This window comes from Peromyscus californicus, unplaced genomic scaffold (genome assembly GCF_007827085.1).
Source record: "Peromyscus californicus insignis strain IS unplaced genomic scaffold, ASM782708v3 Scaffold_9__1_contigs__length_137607984, whole genome shotgun sequence".
NCBI classification, from domain to species: domain Eukaryota; kingdom Metazoa; phylum Chordata; class Mammalia; order Rodentia; family Cricetidae; genus Peromyscus; species Peromyscus californicus.
Window position 1 is genome coordinate 112515925 of NW_026294617.1, and position 25871 is coordinate 112541795.

At 47.2% G+C, this 25871-nt stretch overlaps 1 protein-coding gene and 1 long non-coding RNA gene across 2 annotated transcripts in view; one reads left to right on the forward strand and one right to left on the reverse strand.

Moving 5' to 3' along the window:
- The first annotated feature begins 6702 nt into the window (after positions 1-6702).
- Positions 6703-9291, forward strand: LOC128105622 (uncharacterized). Its single transcript, XR_008216423.1, has 2 exons — positions 6703-6837; positions 8027-9291. It is a non-coding gene; the product is annotated as an uncharacterized LOC128105622 (long non-coding RNA).
- Positions 9292-13826: 4535 nt separating this feature from the next.
- Nfkb1 (nuclear factor kappa B subunit 1) overlaps positions 13827-25871 on the reverse strand; it is a 117487-nt gene continuing 105442 nt past the window's right edge. The window contains exons 21-25 of the mRNA XM_052730730.1: positions 24301-24425; positions 23491-23557; positions 23000-23172; positions 18886-19063; positions 13827-14662 (exon numbers count right to left, since the gene is read on the reverse strand). Coding sequence (XP_052586690.1) covers positions 14502-14662; positions 18886-19063; positions 23000-23172; positions 23491-23557; positions 24301-24425 — 704 coding nt within the window. The 3' untranslated portion in view covers positions 13827-14501. The remainder of the gene's footprint in view (positions 14663-18885; positions 19064-22999; positions 23173-23490; positions 23558-24300; positions 24426-25871) is intronic.

The window sequence follows — 25871 nt, forward strand, 5'->3', positions numbered from 1 at the left end:
AGGCTGCTCAAGGACTCCACCTTGCTGAGGGCAACAGAGGACCTGGCTCTTCATTAACTGGGTGGATTCCATATGAGAAGTCTGTGAAGTGGACTTTGAAGTGAATAGACTAGCAGCCATATCCAGTCTGTGTCGTGTGGGAGAGATGTACCCAGCACACAGTGTAAAATCACTTAACTTGAAATGTGTGGAACCAAATGTGGAGGTTCTGGGGTAATAGCACTGTGAAATGCTACCTACTGAAGACGAAGTGTGTGGTTATTATTGCCAGAGAAAAGAGCTCTCTAGTCCACCGGGAATAGAGAGATGGCTTGAAAGTTAAGAGAACTTGCTGTTCTTCCAGAGGACCAGAGGTGGGTTCCCAGAGCTCATGTTAGACATCTCTCAACTGCCTGTACCTTCAGGTCAAAGGGATCTGATACCCTCTTCTGGCCTTTGTAGGTACCTGCACATAAATGACATGCATTCCCAAACATGCATAGATACGCATGCACATACTTTTAAAAATCATGAGGCTTTTTTGGAGGAACTCATTGCATGGTTCTCTAGTGCGAATTTTGCAGATGACAACAACATATCACAATGTTGGCCACACCTCATGATGTTTACATTGGGTTTATCCTCAAATCAATTCTGCAACACGAATGAAGTGGCTGAACTTCTGTATTCTCTATTCTTGTGGTAAAATGGAATCAGTAGTCAGCCCCTCTTATTTTATTTTTGCAGAATAAGTGAAATAATTTAGCTCAAAGATGTGGCTGCAGAGACAGCAGGGCTGCTAGCCACACTTCTCATAATTCAAACCCACATTCTGAGGCTATTTAGCTGTAGGACCTTGGGTAGTAACTTCAGTTTTCTTTGTCCGCACGTGGTATGAATACTGTTAGGGAGTGGCAGTAGCCAGAGTTCTTCCAGAGAGCCTGTGCACGATCTGGACAGGTGTGTTTTGTGGTGGTATTTTGCTTGTACTGAAATGTGATTTTAATTGTATTTTAATAAATAAAGTTGCCTGAGGGTCAGAGCTATTAGAGCCATAGCAAGTGTGTGGCGGCGGTGGCGCACGCCTTTAAGGACCTGGAGGGCGGTACATTCAGGCAGTGACGAGGCAGTCACATGTTTGGGTTTATAACCAATGAGAAGGCAGAACAGCTAGACTATATAAAGACATACACACAGGAAGTAGGTCCCTTTTGGAGAGCTCTCTTGACTGAAGAGGATCGCTGAAGCAGGAAGGGTGAGGCTCTTAGCTCTGACCTCTTGACTTTCTTCTCTGAATCGGCTCTGTGTTTCTTATTTAATAAGACGGTTGGTTACATCTACATTTGGCGCCCAACGTGGGGCAAGAGTTTACACCTAAAAACTGAGAAAAAAGATTCTAAAATGGAGCTAAAAACAGCTTCCTAATTGTCTCTCTCAAATGAGCAGCAGCTGCTGGTTTGAGCTACTGGTGGGTTCCTAGCGTGCATGCTCGACCTGCAGTATGGCGGGAATGAGGCCTCTGCAAGTGGCCTCATGCATTAAGCTGCAAGGTGGATTTAGCCTTTGCAGGTACAAAACAAAAAAAGAGGTTTCTGGACTACACGCTGCTTGGATAAAAGCATAGACCCACGATAGCTCTCAGAGCTGGTGGTAAACGTAGCCATGTTGGGAAGCTGAGGTGGGCGGAGCCAGCAGCCACAGATGCTGCAGTTTAAGGCAATAGATTCACAATAAGACAGATTCAGATGTAATAGTTTACAATGTGTGTAAAAGATACGTAGGCTTGAAAGAGACAAAAAAGGTGATATATACAGTTATAGAAACAAATACATAGTTTTAAAAAATAAAGTCTTTAAAGAGACAGTAAAGGTAGTATAAAAAATAAGCCACGTAAAAATGGATATTACACAGAGAATCTGGATTGTGTTGTCTTTGGGATTTTTAACTGTAGAGAAACATTTGATCATAAAAGATGTTGAGTTAAACCAATATGTATATTTTAAAGATACCATGACTTCAAAATTTGGATGTAAGGATATGTTGCTTTGGAAAGGAGACTCTGCTTTTGTTCCCACAGAAAGCCAAAGGCTATGGATTTTTCAAGATTAAGATACATCAGGTTTGACCAGCCAAGACCCCCTGAAAGGTTTCCGATGACACCATGGCCCAGATGATCCAACATCCAGAATGGTTTGAAGGCAACTGGCTCAGACAATACAGTCTCATGGACTATTCCATAATCCTAAAATTTTCTTTGTATCCCCATAAGATACAGCACCCCCCTCCAGCAGGAAGTAGTAAGAGAAGCTACGCCCAAATTCCCAAATTATATGTAATTTTACTTTGTTAAGGTTAAAACCTTCCTTTTTGAAAAAAAAAGGGGGGAAGTGCTGTGGGATGGTCTGTATGGCAAATGTGTTGCTGATTGGTCAATAAATAAAACACTGATTGGCCATTGGCTAGGCAGGAAGTGTAGGTGGGACAAGGAGGAGAATAAAGCTGGGAAGTGGAAGGCTGAGTCAGAGAGACACTGCCAGCCGCCATGATGACAAACAGCATGTGAAGATGCCGGTAAGCCACGAGCCACGTGGCAAGGTACAGATTAATGGAAATGGATTAATTTAAGCTGTAAGAACAGTTAGCAAGAAGCCTGCCATGGCCATACAGTTTGTAAGCAATATAAGTCTCTGTGTTTACTTGGTTGGGTCTGACGGCTGTGGGACTGGCAGGTGAGAGAGATTTGTCCTGACTGTGGGCCAGGCAGGAAAACTCAAGCTACAGTGGTTTTTTTTTTTTTTTTTTAACCATGTTTGCTGTAGTGGAGTCTGATGTGCTTACTCGTGGGTTTGGGTTTCTGAGTTCTGTTGCTCCTTAGTGTTTATGGGAATAGTAGACAAGGTAGAAACAGCAGGGGCAGGTCTCACTGATAGAACCTTGCAAAGTGTATTCCAGGGAGAGTGCATGGATGGCCAGGTCACACTGCACAGGGTTGGGTCCTCCCAGTCCCAGAGAACAATACAAGTAGTAACTTTCTCATTCCTATTCACTGTAATTCTTTTTCTCTCTGCCTTATTACTGGACTTTTTATGATGAGATGTCACACCTGGGAAGTCACTTGCAAATTAAGCAGAATGATGTTGTTTTCTTTTGGAATGAAGGTGAACTGTAGAAATGAAAGCATGTTTGCCAAATTCTTAAAGTGATAAAGACCTGAAACAGGTGAGGTGCAGGTCCCACTTTCCCAAGAGCTGCAACTGGTAAGGGGGAGGGTCAGCTCCCTTGCCCACCACAGGTGACAGGCGTAAGGGGTGGAGGAGGGCATCTTTTCCTCACCCTCATCAGCAGTAAACTAATCATTATTCTAATAGCCTTCTTATCCAAAAGGACAACCTGCGTCAGTTTCCCCAAGAGCCCCATACTTGAAATCTTTCGATAAGGCCATCTTGTCCAGCATTTTGGGAAAGTTGTTTTGGAAAACTTAGGATAAAATGAAAACGTTTTGAATGGGTCTCTAAAGGCTTTCTTTGTAATTAATACATAAGGAAGAATACTAGATCAGCTGGCCAGGTTCTGTCGTACAAGCAGAGGGTCGGCTAACCTGCCAAGACATCTTTGAGCCCTTGAGCAGGAGTCCAACAGTAATGGGCTTTGCAGAAATAATGGCATTGCGTCACTGTCTCATGTTTGATAAACATCCTCCCTTGTGTTTGTAAATAAGGGCTGCCAGTCCTGCCGTAAAGGGAAAGTTTGCAGTGATAATGGAGCTTGATTTTTTGGCTCTTTAGCTAGATTTAGCACGTTCCCTTGTGCCATCTCATGCTGGGCAGTGAGCAAGATTCTACACACACATTACCCAGAGCTCTCTGGAAGGGGGACATTTCTATTTGCAAACTGGCGTTCGTTCTTGCCTCTAACATGTTTGGGAGCACCCTCTTATTACTCTGTTGTCCTTATTTATTGTGGCCTTGGTAAAATTGATTGGGTCCTGAGAGACAGCATACATTCCTAGGGGTTGGAGCAGCTATTTATTACTGACTGGCCAGCCAACAGCCAGACTGTCTGCTCTGTGGAGGAGGCTGTGTCCAACTCCAGGGAGTGAATACTTGGTTATACCAAGCATATTCCCCTTTGTCAGTGGGTGGTATATGGTTAAGCAGGTGACCTAAGTAGGTATCTTGATAGGATTTTCCTGCCTGGTAAAAGAGATACTGGAGGGGCCGAAGAGATGGCTCTGTCGGTTGAGAGCACTTGTTGCCCTTCCAGAAGACTTGGGCTATGATTCCCAGCACCCACAAGATGGCTCACAGTCATCTGTCATTGTAACTGCCAAGGGTCAGACACCCTCTTCTGACCTCAGGCACCAGGTGTGCAGGGGTGCAGTCATACAGGCAGGCAAAACACTCATACCCATAAAATATTCCTTATAAATAGATACTGGAAGTGAATCTTGCTACTGGGTGTAACTGAGAAACATCTATTTGAGGACTGGACACTTCAGAGCTGTTGATGAAACAGTGTTGACAGGGACAGCAATGGTGTAGAGCTGCTAGACTAGCCCTCCACCCTCGAACTTGGGTCTTCTTAGAATACCAAAAAGGCCTCATTTGTTTAACCCACTTGCAGTCAGTCAGGTCTTCTGATTTGAGAACCAGTCATCCTAACTGATTCAAGTAAAGGAATGAGCTTTGGCGTTAGATGCACTAGGTACTTGTAGATGTACTAGGTACTTGTGTTTGAATACTGGGCCAATACTAGCAGGTTTTGAGTCCTTCTGTGCCTTAATTTCTATATTTTCTATTTGTGTGTGTGGTATATGTATATGTTTGTGAGTGTGCATGTGTGTGGAGGCCAAAGGTCAATGTCAGATGTCTTCCTTGACCTCTCTCTACCTTATATTTTTTTAAGACAGGGTCTTTCTCTGAACCTGCAGCTCACTGATTCAGCAAGGCTGGCCAGCCAATGAGCTTTGGGGATCTGCTTGCCACTGCTCTCCCTACTCTGAGGTTAAAGATGTGTACCACTATGCTTGGCTCTTATGGGGATGATGGAGGTCCAAACGCAGAGCCTCATGTATCAGCAGCAGGCACTTTATCAGCTGAGCCATCTTCCTGGCCCTTCTCTGCCTTAGGTTTATATGTATATGTATATATATGTAAATATGTATACATGTATAATTTAATATATATACATATATGCATATGTATAATTTAACCCACCTCCTACGTTAATTGTGAATACTAAATGAGATGATAGATAATGGTAGCACAAATACAGCAAATGTAAGCTATCATGCTTATTGCCTCCACATGAAAGCCACAGGACAGGTCTAGGGAGGTGGGCATATCTGCATCTGGGCAGGATCAGTAGCCTGGACAGTGTCACCCAGGGATCCAGGGAGAGTCAAGGGAAGCAGCAAGCACCCTGTTATTCTACCTTGACTGGCTGTCCTGAAGACACACGTATAGGAAGTTTGGATGAAATCACAGAGCCCATTTGGCTAGCAGATGGGAGTCCAGAAGTGCTCTAGAAATTTGAATGACCTGGTAACATTTAATAAGGGAGAGTTCATTCAAAATAATGGATTTATTTGTCTCTGATCTTCATGCTATAGGGAAAAACAAAACAAAACAAAAAACTGTAAAGCCTATATTTGGTGAATTTGCTCCTAGGCAATCTTAACTTATAATCAGTCAAAATCACCTTCACAATCACCTGAGCTTTGAGGTCCCACACATAGCTAGGTCTTGTGTAGGGCAGGGTAGGCACACGGGCTTCCCCTCGACCATGGAGTGCTGGGTCACCCATTGCCCATGCCTGGATGCAACATCATCTAACTCCAACATGTGTTAATCTTGAATTAGTCACGTAACATCCAAGCTTTAATTTCCTTATCTTACAGACCGTGGTCAATAATAACAAGTATTTCATAGCATCACTGTGAATTAAGTGGGATCAGCCTGTCCAGTGCCAGCAGGGATCAGCTCACAGTAAATGCTGCCTTGCTGTTACTGTTCAGCAAAAGACTGTGGAAGCCATCAGGCCTAGGGAGTCTCTGGGCTAAAGTGAAAAAGGCATTTAAAGCTTTACTACCAAGGGTTGGGGATGGGGATGACCCCAGCTCTATGACCTGAGTTGAAAAAGCGGAAAGATGAATACATTTCAAATCCACCCTCCTCCTTTTTTGGTATGGCTGGGTCCAGTTTTATCAAGAGAAAAACAAAAGAGCTGCAGGAGGCGGGGCCCTGCCGGGTGACTGTGCAGGGCTCAGCAGCTGCCCACAGAGGCTACTTATCTCCTATGCACAGGAAATGAGGCTGCTGGGAGGCAGCTGGCCAGGGCCTGGCTTTCAGCAAGCTCCCTGGGGGGTTCGGCACCCTGTTGCTCTAAGGCGGGGGGCGGGGGAAGAGCCGGTGGGAGCTAGCTGCCACTGCACTGGAGTGTGTGCATGGGCGACTGTTTTGAAAGGAAGGTAGCAGTGAGAAATGAAGAGTGAAAGGTGGAGAGAGAGGGAGAAGAAGATAGGAAGAGAAAGAGTGTGAAAGAGAAAGAGAGAAGAGAAGGGGAGAGAGAAAGAGAAAGCGAGAGACAGGAAGAGGAAAAGAGAGAAAGGAAGAAAGAATGCAACAGAGAAGGAAGAGCGAGAAAGGGCAAGAAGGACCGGACGGGGGCGGGGCTGGGAGGAGAAGGTCGGGGGAGGGGATTGAGAAGCAAGGAGGCTGCAGATCTCTTAGCTGAGCTCCAGCTTCTTTCCAGGCTCCTGGCAAACAGAGAGAGGCAACAGCAGGGCTGGGTCACAAGGTTCCAACGCGTAGAGCAACTTTACTTCATCTCTGTCCATCCTGCTACCCTGGCAAAAAGGTAGCAGCTGAGTGATTTTTAAAGTGCGTGCATGTGCGCGTGCGCGTGTGCGTGTGTGGTGTCTGGAGGTCTGAGGACAACTTTGTGGAGTCGGTTCTCACCTTCCACCCTTTTGTGGGTTCTGGGGATCCCTCAGCTTGCCAGGCTTGTGCAGCCATTGCCTTTCCGAGCAGAGCCACCTTGCCAGCCCTGAATGATTCCTAATGGAAATTTAATTACTGTGACTCTATGGAAACTTGACGCAAAGCCTCTGGAATAGATGAGGGGAGAAGTTCGATGAGTTACAGAGAAAGTCTCCGCGACAAAAGAAAAGACGTGACCGTCAGCCGCTGCGTGGCAGCATGTGGCACGGCCTGTGGGAAGGGATGGCATTCGCTCCTCTCTGCAGCCTTAAGGAGCCCTGGTGCCTTTCAGAGCCACCACGGCGGCTGGCCCGCATGCTCTGCGCATATGCTGTGCCCCAGTCACTATAGGCTTTTGGCTGGAGGGTGGGGAAAGCAGAGCCAAATGGTGACTGTGACCTTCAAGGGGTCAAAACTGGGGTGGGAAGGCTTGTAGGGATGTCTTTGCATAGATCTGAGTGGTTCACACAAATACTTGGGGAGCCCACACAGTCCTCACTCCTGGGTGGATGGTGGTACCGCTACTGTGTCCCAGGCAGTGATGGAGAGGTGCAGGGGCTGTGGAGCCCCAGGAAGGGGTCATTACTAGCTTTGGTGGCAACGCCTGCCTGGGAGGCTGCAGCAGGACTTCACAGAGCTGTTCCGTTTGGTCCTATTGGCCTGTCTGGGTCTGCCTGTGCTGCTGTTGGGAGGCAGGATTCTGTATTAGTGTGGGTGGAGCATAGGCGGAGTATGGGTGGGTTTTGGAGGGCTAAGTACTTGCTGAAGGAAGATGCACCCCAGGAAGTAAGGCCAGGCAGTGTTGAGAAACAAGCACCTGGGGGCTCCCAAGCCAGAGGGAAGGGGCCGGAAGGAGAAAGGGTGAAGGAAGGAAGATGAGCAAGTACTCTTAAGACACCTCCTGCCCTGTCCTGGGAACTCTCCCTAGTTTTAGTGTTCTTAGCTGAGTTAGTTTGGTGGACTGCTCCCTTCTAGCTGTTTGGCCAGCTGTGGGTACTGTCCTTCAATGCCCCTGACTGGCAAGCGGCTCCTTCTGGCACAACCATGTGATTGATTTGTCCTTCAAGGCAGCCCTGCACTCTGATTGGCTAAAGAGCACCGCTGAGACCCAAACCGTGAAGTGAAGTTGGTCTGGCTCTCTCTCTTCACAGAAGGACCAGAGAGCAGCACATACGTCCTGCGGACTGTGACCCGAAGTGTAACCCCTCCGTTTACCTCAGAGTGTCACAGAAATCAGTATTTGGAAATATTTTTAGGTGGAAGCACTCACGTTTAAAGATACTTGCTTAGTTTTGTAAGATAGTTGTTTCCAGCCAGGTGGTGGTGGCGCACACCTTTAATCCCAGCACTCAGGAGGCAGAGGCATGCGGATCTTTGTGAGTTCGAGGCCAGCCTGGTCTATAGAGCGAGTTCCAGGACAGGCTCCAAAGCTACACAGAGAAACCCTGTTTCAAAACAACAACAACAACAACAACAACAACAACAACAACAACAAGATAGTTGTTCCCAAATCACAGAAAGAAATTTATTTCAAATGCGTAAGGAACATGGAGATAAACAAGTGTGCTGTAGAACAAAATCATCCATGCTATGAAGCTTCTCCTTCAAATCTTTGAGTTATACTGTAACTTAAGTTGTACACTGTTGCTTTGGGAAAGGGAAGGTGAACTTCAAAATCATCATCATCACCATCATCATCATCTGCTTTTGAAACAGGATCTCACTGTAGTTTAAGTTGCCTCAAATGATGGTAATCCTCCTGTCTCAGCCTCCTGAGCATTGGGATTACAAACATGTGCCACAAGCCTGGCTTTACAAAATGGTTTTGAAATGCAGAAAAACGTCTCTTTCCCCATAAAACAGACCTAACAATTTGGGACTTGGTACCGGCATCAACGTTCAGCCTTTCCCGGTGGGAGATGTTTCCTTTCCAGCTTTGTGTTTTCAGCCCCAGCTCTGCTACGGTTCTGAGTGGAAGACTGGAGCAGGGACTCTTGCCTTGTCTGCTAGGCTTCTGACCTGGAGAGAATAAACAAAATCTCCACGGTTTCTTTCCCGTGGCTGTCAAGGCCATGCCAGCTCTCTGCAGACAGCGACTGATCGACCGACCAACTCGCCTCTTCTTTCCTTTGGGTGGGATCCCTATGGGCCATAGCTTCCTGAAGAAATTAATATATTAAGGTCTGCCAGCCTGACATCTTTCAAGCAGTGTTATAGGAACAGCTGTGAACTCTGCCACACCCCTAGCATCTGAATAGGTAACCTTAAGATCTTTCCCACCCCTAAGTTCTGTGCTATTGAAGGAAATAAACACAATTTTTGTTTCACCCCATTTTGACTCCTGTGTCTCCCCACATCCATTACCAGGGGAAGTGTACGTCAGAAAGAAAAATTTCCTGGAAAGCACAAAATAGGAAGAAGAAAGGTACAGTGGCCTCTAGCTCATGAATAATTCATGCATATGCATCTTAGCTTGTTGGTAATGGTTTTAAGCAAGCAATATGTCTTTTTGGTGATATTCTCAGCTCACTTTGGGTATGGGTCGATACATGATGACTCCATCTTTGCACAGAGCTGTACACATTTTTATAAACACAAGCTAGTTTTTCATCAAAGACCCCAACCATCCTCAAAGATAGTCTTTGGGGTTGGTCAGACCAGGATTTAAATCTGGGGTGGGCCAAAATGGAGCTTTGTTTCTGTATCAGAAACGGGTTGAGAATGATTAGTAATTCTTGATTGAAAGGGGCTGCTGTGTAAAGCTGCTCACTCTGGCTGGCTCCTTCCCCTTCGCTTTTCTCTGCTAAGACTTACCAGGCTTTGGGTCTGTACTCTGTGCTGGTGACCGCAATGTCTGTGTTGCCGAGAGCTACGGCAGGGGACCCAGGTGGGTAAATGAACAACGGCAGGGCTTCCTTCTGCTGAAGAAGAAAGGCTGCGGATCCTGAAAAGGTCTGGGTTATGCCTGCAGAGTACAGAAACCTCAAAGGCTGACTGAAGTTCTGAGGAAGCTATTTTTGAGTGGCGGCCTGCTGTGAGACAGGCTCTCAGGGCAAGCTTGTTTCAGGCCATTCTAGCTTCCCACCTGATCACCTACACTGCCTCTGGTATTTATCCCCATCTGCTGGCACAAAAGTGGACTCTCCTTCCATTGGGAGGCAGCCAGTGCTGGCTGCCTTCCTACAAACTAGCATAGAGACCCGGGTAGGAAGGAGAAGTTTCTGGAACAAAGGGAGCCAAAATTGCTTATTAAAGAATAGAAATGCTATTTTCTATATTGGCGTGGGCAGTCTGGTTGGTGTCTCTTGTGTATCTATCTATCTATCTATCTATCTATCTATCTATCTATCTATCATCTATCTATCTATTCATTTATTTATTTTTTGCTTTCTGAGACAGGTTTTCTCTGTGTAACCCTGGCTATCATGGAACTCGCTCTGCAGACCAGGCTGGCCTCAAACTCAGAGATCTGCCTACCTCTGCTTTCGAGTGCTGGGATTAAAGGCGTGCACCACCGTTGCCTGTCTTAAGTCAGTATCTTTTAATGCTGAACTTCTGGTAGGAGAACTGTCTCACGTCTCACAAGAAACCTGCCATCCACTCTACACCCAGGGCTTAAAACCCTCACTAGCATTTAATTTGCTTTCAAACCTGTCATTTGAGCAGAACAGCAAAACAGCCTGGTTCTATCATGGGCTGCGTCTGCTGAGATAGCCCAAAGGCCAGGCAGGGTCACTTGGCAGCTGAGAGGTTGGCTTGCCTGGCATTGGCTGGGATCTTGGTTAATAAGGCTGTTGGCTGAACACTGGTGCGGAGCTTCTCTATGTGGGTGCTTGGCTCCCTCTGAACGTGGTAGCTGAGTTCCAGAACGCCCAGGGAGGCTGGCAGAAGTTGGGACCTAAGTTTGGAAGTCACTCTGCATCTTTACTGCCCTGCCACAGGTGGCCTAGACTCAGGAAGAGATGGTCTCTCTCTCTCAGTGGGGTGGGTATCGACATTATGCTGTGGGACACAGCAGCTAACAGCCGCAGAGAGGACCTGGCTAAGGAATGGAGGCAAGGTTGTTCCAAGAAGTACTAAGGAACACTAGAAAAGTGCTTTTTCATTTTATAGTTTTCAAAACTCAGAATAACAGGGGTGTGTCAGGACAGAGAAATGGTAATATAATAGAAGATAGAATTTTCTTTTTAACAAGTTTCCATTTATTTGTGATGCACTCTAAGATTGTTTTTATACCACAGAATAAAGTCTTGCTTAAAAGGGCCTCTTGACTTCCAGATTATTTATCCATGATTGGTAGTATGTCTAATATTCTTACAGTTTAAATTTTCATACATCTGGAAATTCTGATAGGGAAGGACTCAGATTAATTGGTAATTAAGCCACTTGGGATATTGGTTTATTAAATAGTTATCCTTAGACTAGGTAACAAGGAGGGCCCAAAGGGGGACACATGTATTTCCCGGGGAAGGGGAAATAGAAGAGATCTCCTGGGTAAATCTGCAGATGGGGATGGGAACATGAGGGATCAGGTTGTGGGGTGGATGGAAGGGGAGAGTAATGAAAGAGATGACTGGAAAGGGGGTGACATTTCGGGGTCAGGTAGAAACCTGTTGTAAGAGAAACTCACATCAGTCTCTAAGGATGACCCCAGCTAAGACTCCTAGCAATGGTGGATAGGTAGCCTGAACTGGCCTTCTCCAGATTCATAACTATCCCAATTGTCATGGAGAACCTTTGTCCAGGAACTGATGGAATCAGATGCAGAGATCCACAGCCAAACACTGGGCTGAGCCTGAGGAATCCCGTTGAGCAGTGGGAGGAAGGATTGTACAACCAGGGGGGTCAGGATCATCACAAGGGAACCCATAGAAACAACTGGCCTGTTCATGGGAGCCCACAGACTATGAGCTGACAGCTAGGGAGCCCCCATGGGACAAGCCTATGGTCTGCATAATGTGGGATGGTCAAGTGGTTTGAGCTGCTTGTGGGACTCCTGGCAGTGGGATTGGGATCTGTCCCTAATGCTTTGGCTGGCTTTCAGGAACCTATTTCTTGCTGTGGATATCATTCTGTATAAATAAAACACTGATTGGCTAGTGGCCAGGCAGGAAGTATAGGCGGGACAAGGAGAGAGGAGAATTCTGGGAAGTGGAAGGCTGAGTCAGAGAGACACTGCCAGCCGCCACCATGACAAGCAGCATGTGAAGATGCCGGTAAGCCACGAGCCATGTGGCAAGGTATAGATTTATAGAAATGGATTAATTTAAGATATAAGAACAGTTAGCAAGAAGCCTGCCATGGCCATACAGTTTGTAAGCAATATAAGTCTCTGTGTTTACTTGGTTGGGTCTGAGCGGCTGTGGGACTGGCGGGTGACAGAGATTTGTCCTGACTGTGGGCCAGGCAGGAAAACTCTAGCTACAATTTCTCATACTGGATTGCCTTGCCCAGCCTTAATACAAGGAGAGTAGCTTAGTCCTACCTCAACTTGATATGCTATGTTTTGTTGACACCCATGGGAGGCCTGCCTTTCTGAACAGAGGTGGAGGAGGGGTGGATTGGGGAGGGGGGCAGAGAGAAGGGAGGTGGGGGGAGGGGATGGGAGAAGGGTGGAGGAGAAGCTGCAGTTGGGATGTAAAATAAATGAAAAAAAATTAATAAAAAAATTGAGGGCTCGAGAGATGGCTCAATGGTTGAGAGCACTGGCTGCTCTTCCAGAGGACCCGGGTTCAATTCCCAGCACCCACATGGCAGCTCACAACTGTCTGTAACTCCAGTTTCAGGGGATCTGAGACTCATGGCAAAACACCAATGCACATAAAATCAAAATAAATAAATAAAAAAAAAGGAAAACAAAAAATCTCTTAATCACTGACATTTTATTTAATCTTATACCAAATCCCTACTGATGGACTCAATCATTATTTATCTTCTTGTCCTAATAAAATTATGCCCTAGGAGCTAAATATCTGGTTATAAACTCGGAAGCACCTTAGTCACAACCAAGTTGAGCTCTCTGAGCCTCAATTTTCTTCTCTGTAAGTTGGGAATATTTTGGTCCCACCCCCCATTTGGGTTACTTTTAAGACTATGTGACTTAACATATGCAAATTCATCCTGTTTTTTTTTCCCCCCAACATCCATGCAGCTGGAGTTCTCTGGGATACCGACTCTGATGTGGGCACTGGCTTACAAGATGTCTATTTGGCATACCTCGAGCTTGATAGCTTTGAGAAGGTGGACAGAGGGAGATGAAGCCAGCACTACCTTAGCCAGTCTTCCAGGGATTTGGAGAAATGACCCCTCGCTTCCCTAGCAACCATTAATGGCCAGTTGCTTGTGTGGGTGGGTGGCACTCATGAGTCCCTCCCCATACAGGTTGAAGGGTCACATCTTGTACAGGTTTTGTGCAGTCAGCCATAATTACTATGTGCTCATAAATGCAATAGCCATGCCATATCCAGAAGATATGTGGAAGTTTCGATATGTTAAACATCACAGAGACAGAAAGAATACATTGGAGAGGGGTAATGTACAGAATGGAAAATGTCGCTGCCATGTGTCCAGATGAGGTTTCCTGGGCTAGAATTTGCCAAACTCATCTTCAGTCTTGGGATAGAACACTTTTCTTTCCATATTTGTCTTTTTGCACATTTCTAGCTTAAAAAATGTGTCTAAAGGAAAATTTAATGTGATACAGTTTACAGACTGATCTCAATTACAGGGGAGAATGTGGATGTGATAAACAGGCTATATGGACTGATCCCAGTTACAGGGGAGAATGTGGGTGTAATAAACAGACTGTGGACTGATCCCAGTTACAGGGACTCCTCTGAAAAAAGTATTTGCAGAGATCAGACAAGATGAGGTCAACAATGTGCTTGTCCTTTTATTATAAAAGTAAAATAAAAAATAGCATTTATAAATCCAACATTTTTTCTTTTAAAGTATTTGATTTAGAAAACATATTTACAATAGTAAAATGCAGAAAAGGGGGAAAATAGTATTTTCAGCAATGATTGTAGCATGTCTTAAATATTGTTAAGTTCATGTGTTTTTTTTTAAATCACAGATAAACCACATTAGAAAAAGCAATGTCTTTTTTTATTACTCATCAAGTTCTCATTTAAAAATATCTTTTTCCTTAATCTTAATTTGAATGCACAACTGTACTGCAGACGGCTAGAAAGAACACCGGGTGGGGACAGGGACACTTTTAATGACAGCAGGAACCCAGCAGAGGGAGAGTAGCAACAACACAAAGCAAGTGTAATCCAGTAGCAGCTGGAAAAGCTCAAGCCACCTCCCCCAAGCCACAGCTGAGTACTGGGATCGCTAGATACCATCTGTATGTGACAACTAAAATTCATTTCAGAACCAGGGAAGGGAGCCAAGTTCAGAAGGCCTTGAATGAAATCAAGAATGACCCGGTGGCCGGTTGTCTTCCAGCACCTTTGGATTCGCTCGGCCTTCCTCGTTTGGATCGATGCAGTGGAACTCAGGCCTTTGGTTTACACAGTGTGGGGAACTGCCGGCAGGCTAAATTTTGCCTTCAATAGGTCCTTCCTGCCCATAATTGTGGGGTATTTTGTTTAGAGATAGCAGTGAGCTGTCTCCAGGCAAAGACTCTGTGAAGCTGAGTTTGCGGAAGGATGTCTCCACACCACTGTCACAGATGCTGTCATTGTCGCGGAGCTCATCTGTGGACAAAGCACAAGTTCATTAGAGGCTTGGCTACTCCCAGGCAAGGCCTTGGTTCCACCCCGCTGCTGTCCCGGTTGTCTTCAACTGTCAACTGTGCACAGTCCAGAGTCACCTGAGAAGAGTGTCTCAGTTGAGGTACTGCCCAGATGAGACTGGTCTGCGGCATGTCTGAGGGGACTGTCTTCACTGTTAACTGAGGTAGGATGGCCTGCCTCCTATATACAGCATCACTTCCTGAGAGGCGGTCCTGGGCCATGTAAGAAGGCTGTCTAAGCATGAGCCTATAAGGCAGCAAGCAGCAGTCCTCGATGGTTTCGGATTTTGAGTTGCTGTCCTGACTTCCCTCAATGATGGATGGTAACCCGTAAGCGGAAATAAATCCTTTCCTCCTCTAAGTTGCTTTTGGTCAGAGTGTTGTATTACAGTATCCTAATAAAGCTAGAACACCCACCTTCCACAGCAGTGGGGCTCCCTTCCCTGGATCTGCTGTGGACTGCCGTGGAGAGGGATGTGCTTGCTAGCTTCCACCAGCCACCACATCCCACCTGGCCACCCATGCTCATCAGCATTGCTCACAGTGGCGTGAAGGGCAGGAGACAGCAAATGACATTAAAAAACTGCTATAGTCAGAGTTGGCCAAGAGGACATCTTCCTTTTGAAATCTTGCCTTCTGTTTGTTGGAATCCTTTCTGATTTCTCTTCATTAAGAATATACTTATTTCCCCCTTAGGAATGAGGCCTATTTTCCTAACGGCTCTATTACTTTTTTACAGCCAGGAAAACTGCTGAACATAAGGCAAAATAAATTCATAATAGAAGTAGGAACTAAAACTGAGATTTCTCTCTGGGCTGTATGAGCTGTTAAATAATACACATTGCCTAGAAAAAATTTTGGTGCAAGAAATTGAGGCTGTTTTGTAAAAATGTCTCTATACTAAAAGCTTAAATTTTATTTGTTGCAAAGCATCCTTGGGGATCTGACCAGACCAGATTATTCTCTGTACAGAGTGACTAAGGAAACAGAAACCTAACGCACACTAAGCAAAATGCTTAATTCTCATCATTGAATCTTAACGTCAGACCTGAGACTTCAATGACAGTACCATAGTGTTGTCCTGGTGCTAACTCCAATCAATAGTCTTTGTCTGCTATCTGTTATGTAATAGAGACTATGGAGTGTTTTAAAGGCTTGATGTCTATTATGGTTTGGATCTTAAAATGTCCTCCAAAGGCTGTGTGTTAAGTAAAGGCCTGGTTACCAGCCTGTGACATTATTTGGAGGTAGTACTTTTTGAAGGGAGGGCCTCAAAGAAGGAAGTTAGGTCATTGGGGGTGTGGCCTTGAAAGAGAGAGTGGGCCTCTGGCTCTCCCCATCTCTGTGTGCTGTCCAAACCCCGTGAAGTGACAGGATTCCTCTGCCATGTGCTTTTTCCATGGTAAAGGCTTTGCCATACCTGAAGGCAACGGACCATGGAACCTATAAACTGTGACCCAAACCAAATCTTGCCTCCTTCTGAGTTGGGACCCAACAGTGGAATATCAGCTTTCCCGTGTGTCTGTGGGGAGTGTGCCCATGTGTGGAGGTTCACACCAGGTAACTTCTTGATTACTCTCCATCTTGTCTTTTGAGACTGACCAAGGAGCCCCAAGGATCCACCTCTCTTGCTGTTCCTTCTTCCTCCGCGCTCCGACTACTGGGATGACAGGTATTTGTCACCCTCCTGGCTTTTCCACAAATGCAGGAGGCATTTCGAGTCAGGCTCTCGAACTTGCCATCTTCCTAGCTGCTAAGCATTTGCTCTTTAATTATGATAGGAGCCTATCATGTCACATCACTGTGGTGCAGAGAACAGATGGAGGGGTCAGCAAAGAAACGGCCACCGCTGGAGTTCAGGCAAGGAATGAGCAAGGGCCGGACCAGGCAGCCGTCACGGAGAGAAGGAAACCTGCCGGGCTGAACATGAGTGCCAGAAAACGCCCATGGCAACTCTCAGATTTTGTCTGCGTCTGGAAGAGGGCTATACTTCTGACAGATGTGGCCAATATGAGTTTGTGTAAGAGTTGTGTGCAGCTAATAGGATTTATTCAGCCATCAAGAAAGATGAAATTTGCAGGGAAATGGATGGAACTGGAAAACACTACTCAAGGTGACCCAGAAAGATAAATATCACATGTTCTCTCCTACATGTGGATCCCAGCTTCCAACAGTCACATATGTATGTATGTGGGAGTACGTGTGGGTAGCGGCCAGGAAACTAGAAAGGGGCCTGTGGGGGGTGGAAAGGAGGCTTTAAAGGAGGGAAGAGGGTAGGGAGGGTGACAGGACACATGTGGGAGTGGAAGACAGGGAGGAAGAGCGCAAGTGAGGACATGGGGCAGGGCGGGGATGGGGGGCGGGGATGGGGGGCGGGGACGGGGGGCGGGGACGGGGGGCGGGGACGGGGGGGGGGAGGAGGGTAAACCAGAAGTGATGAAATGCTTAAGGAAACCAAGTGCACACACATGGACATGCACACACAAACCTCACACATGCACAGATACACAACTCTGCAGAGAAGGTCACTTAGGACTATGCCTGCCTATAAAAAAGAGTGAGGAGGAGGCAGCCAGGTGGACGTGCTGTGACAAAGCCGTGAGTGGACACTGAAGAGCAAGGGGCTATCAGCCATGACAGACGCATCAATGAGAGGAGCAGGATGGTGGCCAATCCGGCAACATGTGAGGTCATGTGAGGAGAGCAGGCCTAGGAGAGGTGGAGACAGACCCAGACGTGAGGGGTCGAGAAATGGACTGAGGTGACGAGGTGGGCAGCAGCTTTAAAACCATTCTTCTGAGAAGCTTGAACCCAGCTAGGGATGGTAAAGGAAGTGATGTTCTATTTTCTCTGATTTATGTTTTAAGGATGAGGAAATTATAGCTGATAAGTAGGTAGCTCTCCACAGCAGGTGGGGGAAGGAATGGATAATACAGAACAAAGAGGCAAGAATCAGGTAGCGGGACCTGCTGAAGGTGAGAGGGAGGGCCCCAGGGGGAAGATGCCCCGGGTCGAGGGCAGACACACAACCTACTGAGCCCAGATGGAAGACCTCCCACATGGGTACTGGCACAGTACAAAGATGAGAGACTGCTAATTGTTTCTGTTTTCAATGCAGTTTTGTGGCTAAGGTACAGGTGAGCAGGAAGAAAGGGGTGTTGGGTTGGAGAAAGCATGAGATGGCTTGAGTAAGGGAGACTAACAAAATGATAAGAAACACAGGGTTCATGGTCTAATCGACATCTACTCCTACAAATGTGTGTTTTGGGGGGATGACAGGTGGAACTGTTGATGCGGGAAAACAAACCAGGACCATGAGTGTGGATGGGAGCGAAGGAAGGAGAAGGCTGGAGGGAGGAAGTGGAGAACCTGAGGTGGGGTGTCATGGAAAGAGATGGCTGGTGGGGGGAGGTGGAGGACCTGAGGGAGGAGGTGGAGGACCTGAGGGAGGAGGTGGAGGACCTGAGGGAGGAGGTGGAAGTCCTGAGGGAGGAGGTGGAGGACCTGAGGGAGGAGGTGGAGGACCTGAGGGAGGAGGTGGAGGACCTGAGGGAGGAGGTGGAGGACCTGAGGGAGGAGGTGGAGGACCTGAGGGAGGAGGTGGAGGACCTGAGGGAGGAGGTGGAGGACCTGAGGGAGGAGGTGGAGGACCTGAGGGAGGAGGTGGAGGACCTGAGGGAGGAGGTGGAGGACCTGAGGGTGGAGGTGGAGGTCCTGAGGGAGGAGGTGGAGGTCCTGAGGGAGGAGGTGGAGGTCCTGAGGGAGGAGGTGGAGGACCTGAGGGAGGAGGTGGAGGACCTGAGGGAGGAGGTGGAGGACCTGAGGGAGGAGGTGGAGGACATGAGGTAGGGTGGCGTGGAAGCAGGGGCATACATTATGCTTATTGTCTTGTGAACCCAGGGCTATTCATCCTTCTTAGAACCTCTCTTTAAATATAACAAGTATGAGAAATAGTGTTTCTTTAGCCCCCATATCCAATGTTTCCTGGGAATGCAAGTGACCCAAGTACCAGTGTGAGTGTCTGTGGGAACTGCTCCTTCCTGTGTATGGGAGCATGGCAGGGACTGGCTGGTGTGCCACGTGGGAAGACATGTCCAGGAAAAGCCTGGGAAAGGGGACTGTGGCACCGTATCACAGCACGGACACCCTGCCCAGGAGCAAAAGGAGATTTCTCAGCCTCTTTACCTATGTGCTGCCTGGTGGAGGAAGATGAGAGAGGCGGCACGTGGGCCTGAGCAGTGGTCACGGGGCTGGAGGCTGTGGTTTCCGGGGTGCAGAAGGCTGCCTGGATCACTTCAATGGCCTCCGTGTAGCCCATCTGTCGCAGGGCCTCCATCAGCTCTTTGATGGTGCCCCCAGAGACCTGGTAGGAAAATGGAGAGTATGTCTGTGTGGTCTAGCCCCTTTGCAGACTGCAAACATCAATGTCTATCCCTTCTTCCCTGGGTCTGCTCCAGAGGGCCAGTGGGTCTGAAGAGGGCAGGGAAAGGAGTATCTGAGGAAATACAGTGTTTAAGTTCTATTTCCTGTCTTAGACCAAAAACCACCCAGGAAATCAGAGGAGAGATGGAGATGGAGAGATGAGGGAGATGGAGAGATGAGGGAGATGGAGAGATGAGGGAGATGGAGAGATGAGGGAGATGGAGAGATGAGGGAGATGGAGAAGATGAGGAAGATGGAGAGATGCGGGAGATGGAGAGATGCGGAAGATGGAGAAGATGAGGGAGATGGAGAAGATGAGGGAGATGGAGAGATGAGGGAGATGGAGAAGATGAGGGAGATGGAGAGATGAGGGAGATGGAGAAGATGATAGAGATGGAGAAGATGAGGGAGATGGAGAGATGAGGGAGATGGAGAAGATGAGGGAGATGGAGAGATGAGGGAGATGGAGAAGATGAGGGAGATGGAGAGATGAGGGAGATGGAGAAGATGAGGGAGATGGAGAGATGAGGGAGATGGAGAAGATGATAGAGATGGAGAAGATGAGGGAGATGGAGAGATGAGGGAGATGGAGAAGAAGAGGGAGATGGAGAGATGAGGGAGATGAAGAAGATGATAGAGATGGAGAAGATGAGGGAGATGGAGAAGATGAGGGAGATGGAGAAGAAGAGGGAGATGGAGAGATGAGGAAGATGGAGAGATGAGGGAGATGGAGAAGAAGAGGGAGATGGAGAGATGAGGGAGATGAAGAAGATGATAGAGATGGAGAAGATGAGGGAGATGGAGAAGATGAGGGAGATGGAGAAGAAGAGGGAGATGGAGAGATGAGGGAGATGGAGAGATGAGGGAGATGGAGAGATGAGGGAGATGGAGAAGATGAGGGAGATGGAGAAGATGAGGGAGATGGAGAAGATGAGGGAGATGGAGAGATGAGGGAGATGGAGAAGATGAGGGAGATGGAGAGATGAGGGAGATGGAGAGATGAGGGAGATGGAGAGATGAGGGAGATGGAGAAGATGAGGGAGATGGAGAAGATGAGGGAGATGGAGAAGATGAGGGAGATGGAGAAGAAGAGGGAGATGGAGAAGATGAGGGAGATGGAGAAGAAGAGGGAGATGGAGAGATGAGGGAGATGAAGAAGATGAGGGAGATGAAGAGATGAGGGAGATGGAGAAGAGGGAGATGGAGAGATGAGGGAGATGGAGAAGATGAGGGAGATGGAGAAGAAGAGGGAGATGGAGAGATGAGGGAGATGGAGAGATGAGGGAGATGGAGAGATGAGGGAGATGGAGAAGATGAGGGAGATGGAGAAGATGAGGGAGATGGAGAAGATGAGGGAGATGGAGAAGATGAGGGAGATGGAGAAGAAGAGGGAGATGGAGAGATGAGGGAGATGAAGAAGATGATAGAGATGGAGAAGATGAGGGAGATGGAGAAGATGAGGGAGATGGAGAAGAAGAGGGAGATGGAGAGATGAGGGAGATGAAGAAGATGATAGAGATGGAGATGAGGGAGATGGAGAAGATGAGGGAGATGGAGAAGAAGAGGGAGATGGAGAGATGAGGGAGATGGAGAGATGAGGGAGATGGAGAGATGAGGGAGATGGAGAAGATGAGGGAGATGGAGAAGATGAGGGAGATGGAGAAGATGAGGGAGATGGAGAAGAAGAGGGAGATGGAGAAGATGAGGGAGATGGAGAAGATGAGGGAGATGGAGAAGAAGAGGGAGATGGAGAGATGAGGGAGATGGAGAGATGAGGGAGATGGAGAGATGAGGGAGATGGAGAAGATGAGGGAGATGGAGAAGATGAGGGAGATGGAGAAGATGAGGGAGATGGAGAGATGAGGGAGATGGAGAAGATGAGGGAGATGGAGAAGATGAGGGAGATGGAGAAGATGAGGGAGATGGAGAGATGAGGGAGATGAAGAAGATGATAGAGATGGAGAAGATGAGGGAGATGGAGAAGATGATAGAGATGGAGAAGATGAGGGAGATGGAGAAGATGAGGGAGATGGAGAAGAAGAGGGAGATGGAGAGATGAGGGAGATGAAGAAGATGATAGAGATGGAGAAGATGAGGGAGATGGAGAAGATGAGGGAGATGGAGAAGAAGAGGGAGATGGAGAGATGAGGGAGATGGAGAGATGAGGGAGATGGAGAGATGAGGGAGATGGAGAAGATGAGGGAGATGGAGAAGATGAGGGAGATGGAGAAGATGATAGAGATGGAGAAGATGAGGGAGATGGAGAAGATGAGGGAGATGGAGAAGAAGAGGGAGATGGAGAGATGAGGGAGATGGAGAGATGAGGGAGATGGAGAGATGAGGGAGATGGAGAAGATGAGGGAGATGGAGAAGATGAGGGAGATGGAGAAGATGAGGGAGATGGAGAGATGAGGGAGATGGAGAAGATGAGGGAGATGGAGAAGATGAGGGAGATGGAGAAGATGAGGGAGATGGAGAGATGAGGGAGATGAAGAAGATGATAGAGATGGAGAAGATGAGGGAGATGGAGAAGATGATAGAGATGGAGAAGATGAGGGAGATGGAGAGATGAGGGAGATGGAGAAGAAGAGGGAGATGGAGAGATGAGGGAGATGAAGAAGATGATAGAGATGGAGAAGATGAGGGAGATGGAGAAGATGAGGGAGATGGAGAAGAAGAGGGAGATGGAGAGATGAGGGAGATGGAGAGATGAGGGAGATGGAGAGATGAGGGAGATGGAGAAGATGAGGGAGATGGAGAAGATGAGGGAGATGGAGAAGATGAGGGAGATGGAGAGATGAGGGAGATGGAGAAGATGAGGGAGATGGAGAAGATGAGGGAGATGGAGAAGATGAGGGAGATGGAGAAGAAGAGGGAGATGGAGAGATGAGGGAGATGGAGAGATGAGGGAGATGGAGAGATGAGGGAGATGGAGAAGATGAGGGAGATGGAGAGATGAGGGAGATGGAGAGATGAGGGAGATGGAGAAGATGAGGGAGATGGAGAAGATGAGGGAGATGGAGAGATGAGGGAGATGGAGAGATGAGGGAGATGGAGAAGATGAGGGAGATGGAGAAGATGAGGGAGATGGAGAGATGCGGGAGATGGAGAGATGCGGGAGATGGAGAAGAGGGAGATGGAGAGATGAGGGAGATGGAGAGATGCGGGAGATGGAGAAGATGAGGGAGATGGAGAAGATGAGGGAGATGGAGAAGAGGGAGATGGAGAAGAGGGAGATGGAGAGATAAGGGAGATGGAGAAGATGAGGGAGATGGAGAAGATGAGGGAGATGGAGGGAGATGGAGAAGATGATGAGGGAGATGGAGAAGATGAGCGACAGGGAAAGAAAAAAGAGAGGAAGAGAGAGAAAAAAGCTTGTGAGTCCATTGAGGCAGAGAGACTGCTTTCTTGCAGTGATGTCTGTGAGCAGAAACCAGGGGAGACAGCAGCTAACAATGACAGCCTCATGCACAATCATCTCCCTGTGTTTTTCTACTTTTTGGTTTAGAACTGTTCCAGTAGGAGTCACCTCACAGAACAAAGAGCCCATGGCCCTGGGTCACCCTCTTGGAAACAGGGGTTGTGCATACTGATCTTAGCTTAGAGGGATCCCAGTTACGTGGTCAGTAGAATTTTTTGTAGGAAGGCTCTGAGAATTTGAAAACAGGCAATGTCTAGAGGTAGGTAATCAGTCTTCTCAGGAAGACAGGTTTCCATCTTGGCCTGGGTTCCTTCACCTCCCAGTGCCCTAGGCAATGGCTGCTCTTCTTTGACAACATCATGATATAGGGGAGGGGACTGTACCCTGGTCAGTCATGTTAACAGTCAACTATGCATAGTTACACATATAACTACAAATGGCAAGGTGGTGCCTTACCTCATAGTTGTCCATAAGAGTTTTAGAAGGAACCGGACTCAGCCGGAAGGCGTTATTAAGTATCCCCAGACCTAGCTTCTGGGCCAGAGTGGCCCAGTTTTTGTCTGGATCAGGGATCTCCAGCAGCTTGCAGAGCTGTAGTCTCGTGTCCTCTGTTAGCTGTTTCATGTCTCCTAAGGAAGAGACACGCTGCTTTAACCTTCCAGGGACAGCCAGTCTGAGAGGATCCACCACTGTCCTTTTGCTCCCTCAACTTCTGATGGAAGCAATGAAGCTTCTAGAAAGTCCAGAGCCCCCGCTGAGCAGCAGCAGTCGATGCTTCTATCAGACCAGGACCAAGCTTTCCCCTTTTCACACCGGGGCTCTTTGAGTCTGAGATAAGAACTGAACCTTCTGCAGCATACCCTGGAACATGCTGGCTTTCCTCTCCTCCCGTAAACCACAGCATGGGGGCTACACTGGCTGAGAGAACCTGTTCTGTCACAACTCACCTTGGGGTAGTATATCATCAGATGTGAACACGCGCTCATATGGCTTCCCATTTAGTATGTCAAACACCTGTTGGATAGAAAAACATAAGAAAATATTCGCAGACATGACTTTTAAAAGTCCTTAACCACAGAGGTTTTCCGGGTGTTCTCTGAAGTTCCTTTGCCGATGGTGCACAGGTTAGGAATGTCACGGGGCACTGCAGTGGGTCAGTCTTCTGTGTTTCCTGTAGGGCACCCCGTCCAGCGAGCGGGCTCCCAGGAGGTGCACAGTGTAGAGAGCAGCTGCCGCATCCCTACAAACCTGACTGTCTCAGCTCCTTCCACTGCCTGCTCTGCCCTCTGGCTCTTTTCTCTCGGCCCAAACAACTACTGACTGCTCTCTCCTTTAAGTCTAAGCTCAGCTGAGTTTAAAGGAAGGGTTTCAATATGTTTATGGAAATCCACAAGAGAATTCCTAGTTTATCTTAAGTTCAGAAACCCTGCACCTAAGTTCTGAGCAAACTAGCTTGACGGAGATGGCAAGAATGCTTGTCACGTGCACAGAAAAGGTAATTCTTCTGTGACTTCTGTCTTTTCTAACCTCACATCTCAACCCCGATCTGATTAAGCAAACAGCTTTACAGCTAGGGCTCAGTTGACCTAGATCTTTCATGGCTAGGCATTTCAAGATAAACATGCCTCTTGCTCAGCAGACTTCATACAAAGGCTTGTTCTTTAGGGAGAAGAGTGCCAAGAAGGGCCATCTGTTTTTAACATTCCTGAGCCACTGGCTCCCCCAAAACACCGTGAGATGGACTGGGCAGAGCTCACCTGCCAGTTGGCAGCCATGTCCAGGGGTGTGGTGCCTGGCACCACCCCCTCGTCCTCTCCAGCCTGCTCCCACGAGTCGTCCAAGTCATAGAGAGGCTCAAAGTTCTCCACCAGGGGGTCTGCTCCTACGGAGTCAGGCAACACAGTGTATGTAAAATGCAAAGCTTGTCAACCTCCAACTGCACACAGGGGTCACATTTCTAAGGGCAATTTCCTTTAGCTCATAGAGGCGATTACAGGTTAAGGTTTATTTCTAGTAAAATTTAAAACAACTTTTTAAATTTTAATTGACTTTTACTGAAAAGCTATCAAAGGGTGCCCTCTACAGCCAAGGACACCATTACAAACAAAAGACTTCAAATACTCTGACTTGCAACTCTGCAGGATGTATTTGATTGAATGATGCATTTTAATCTAAGAATTAGTAGGCGGCAATTTATAGGGGCCGGGATACACCTTCGGGGGTTAAGTCCTGAATCTTCAAATTTACATCTACCCATGCACACATCTCACTCTCTTCTCTTGCTTGCTCAAAACAGCCCATCTGCTTGATGTCTACGACAGCATGGTCAATTTTAGGTGCAGCAATTTTAGGCCCCTAATTTTTAAGCAACAGGAAAATAAATACCAAAAGAACCTTGTGCTAGGTAGGATGTGTTGTTAAGGGAAAAAAAAATGTGCTAACAAATCGTGGGATTCTAGCCTGTTCTTCCGCTTCCAGCAAGGAAACCGAAGGAGTACTTCAAATGTTAGTGCCAGTTACCTCTTAAAGCCTTCCTGGCTACTCTGTCAGAGTTCAGCTCAGTATTTATCGGACAGTGGCAGGCTCAGCACAGCTTTATGGGATAAAGACTTTGCTTCAGTTCTCCTGGCAGGACACCTGACTTGGGCCAGCACTGTGCCGTCTTGCTGCCCTCTGCAGTCTGTGAGCGTTACATGGCCAGGAGCATGGTGGAGAAATGGGTTTGAAGAGCTGAGGGCTACACATGTTCCTGAACAGTCCTGTGACCTTCATGACCCTGGGGACGCCAGGGCTAGGCTTTGTCTGATTTTCTTTGTATCACACAAGCTATTATTTGCTACATTTTCATGGTGAATTTAAGTAAAAACTTTTACATTTCTAAATTACGTTTTTATTTCTGAGACAGTATGTATGTATCTTTGATTGGCCCAGAACTATGTAGACCAAACTGGCCTAAGCTTATGGAAATTCTCCTGCCTCAGCTTCCTGAGTGTTGGGACTACAGGTGTGTACCACAATGCCTGGCTTAAGAGACAACTTTTTTTTTCAATATAATCAGTGACTTCCAAAATGACTCATACACATCGCAACCGGGGCCCCTTGGGCAAAACAGAGTTCAATTTGACTAAGGAGGAGATAAAGGCTGCTGCTTATTCCACTTTGTTCTTCTATCTTTACCACACATTCCATATATAATCTAGTTCGCTTGACTCGATGAAGAATGTGCCTTCCACAGATCTTTTCCAAAACAATTTCTGAAGTATGTTAGGTTGTCCTGACAGGCCAGAAATGCCAATCTCATCAGCCATGTGCAAACACAAATGCATAA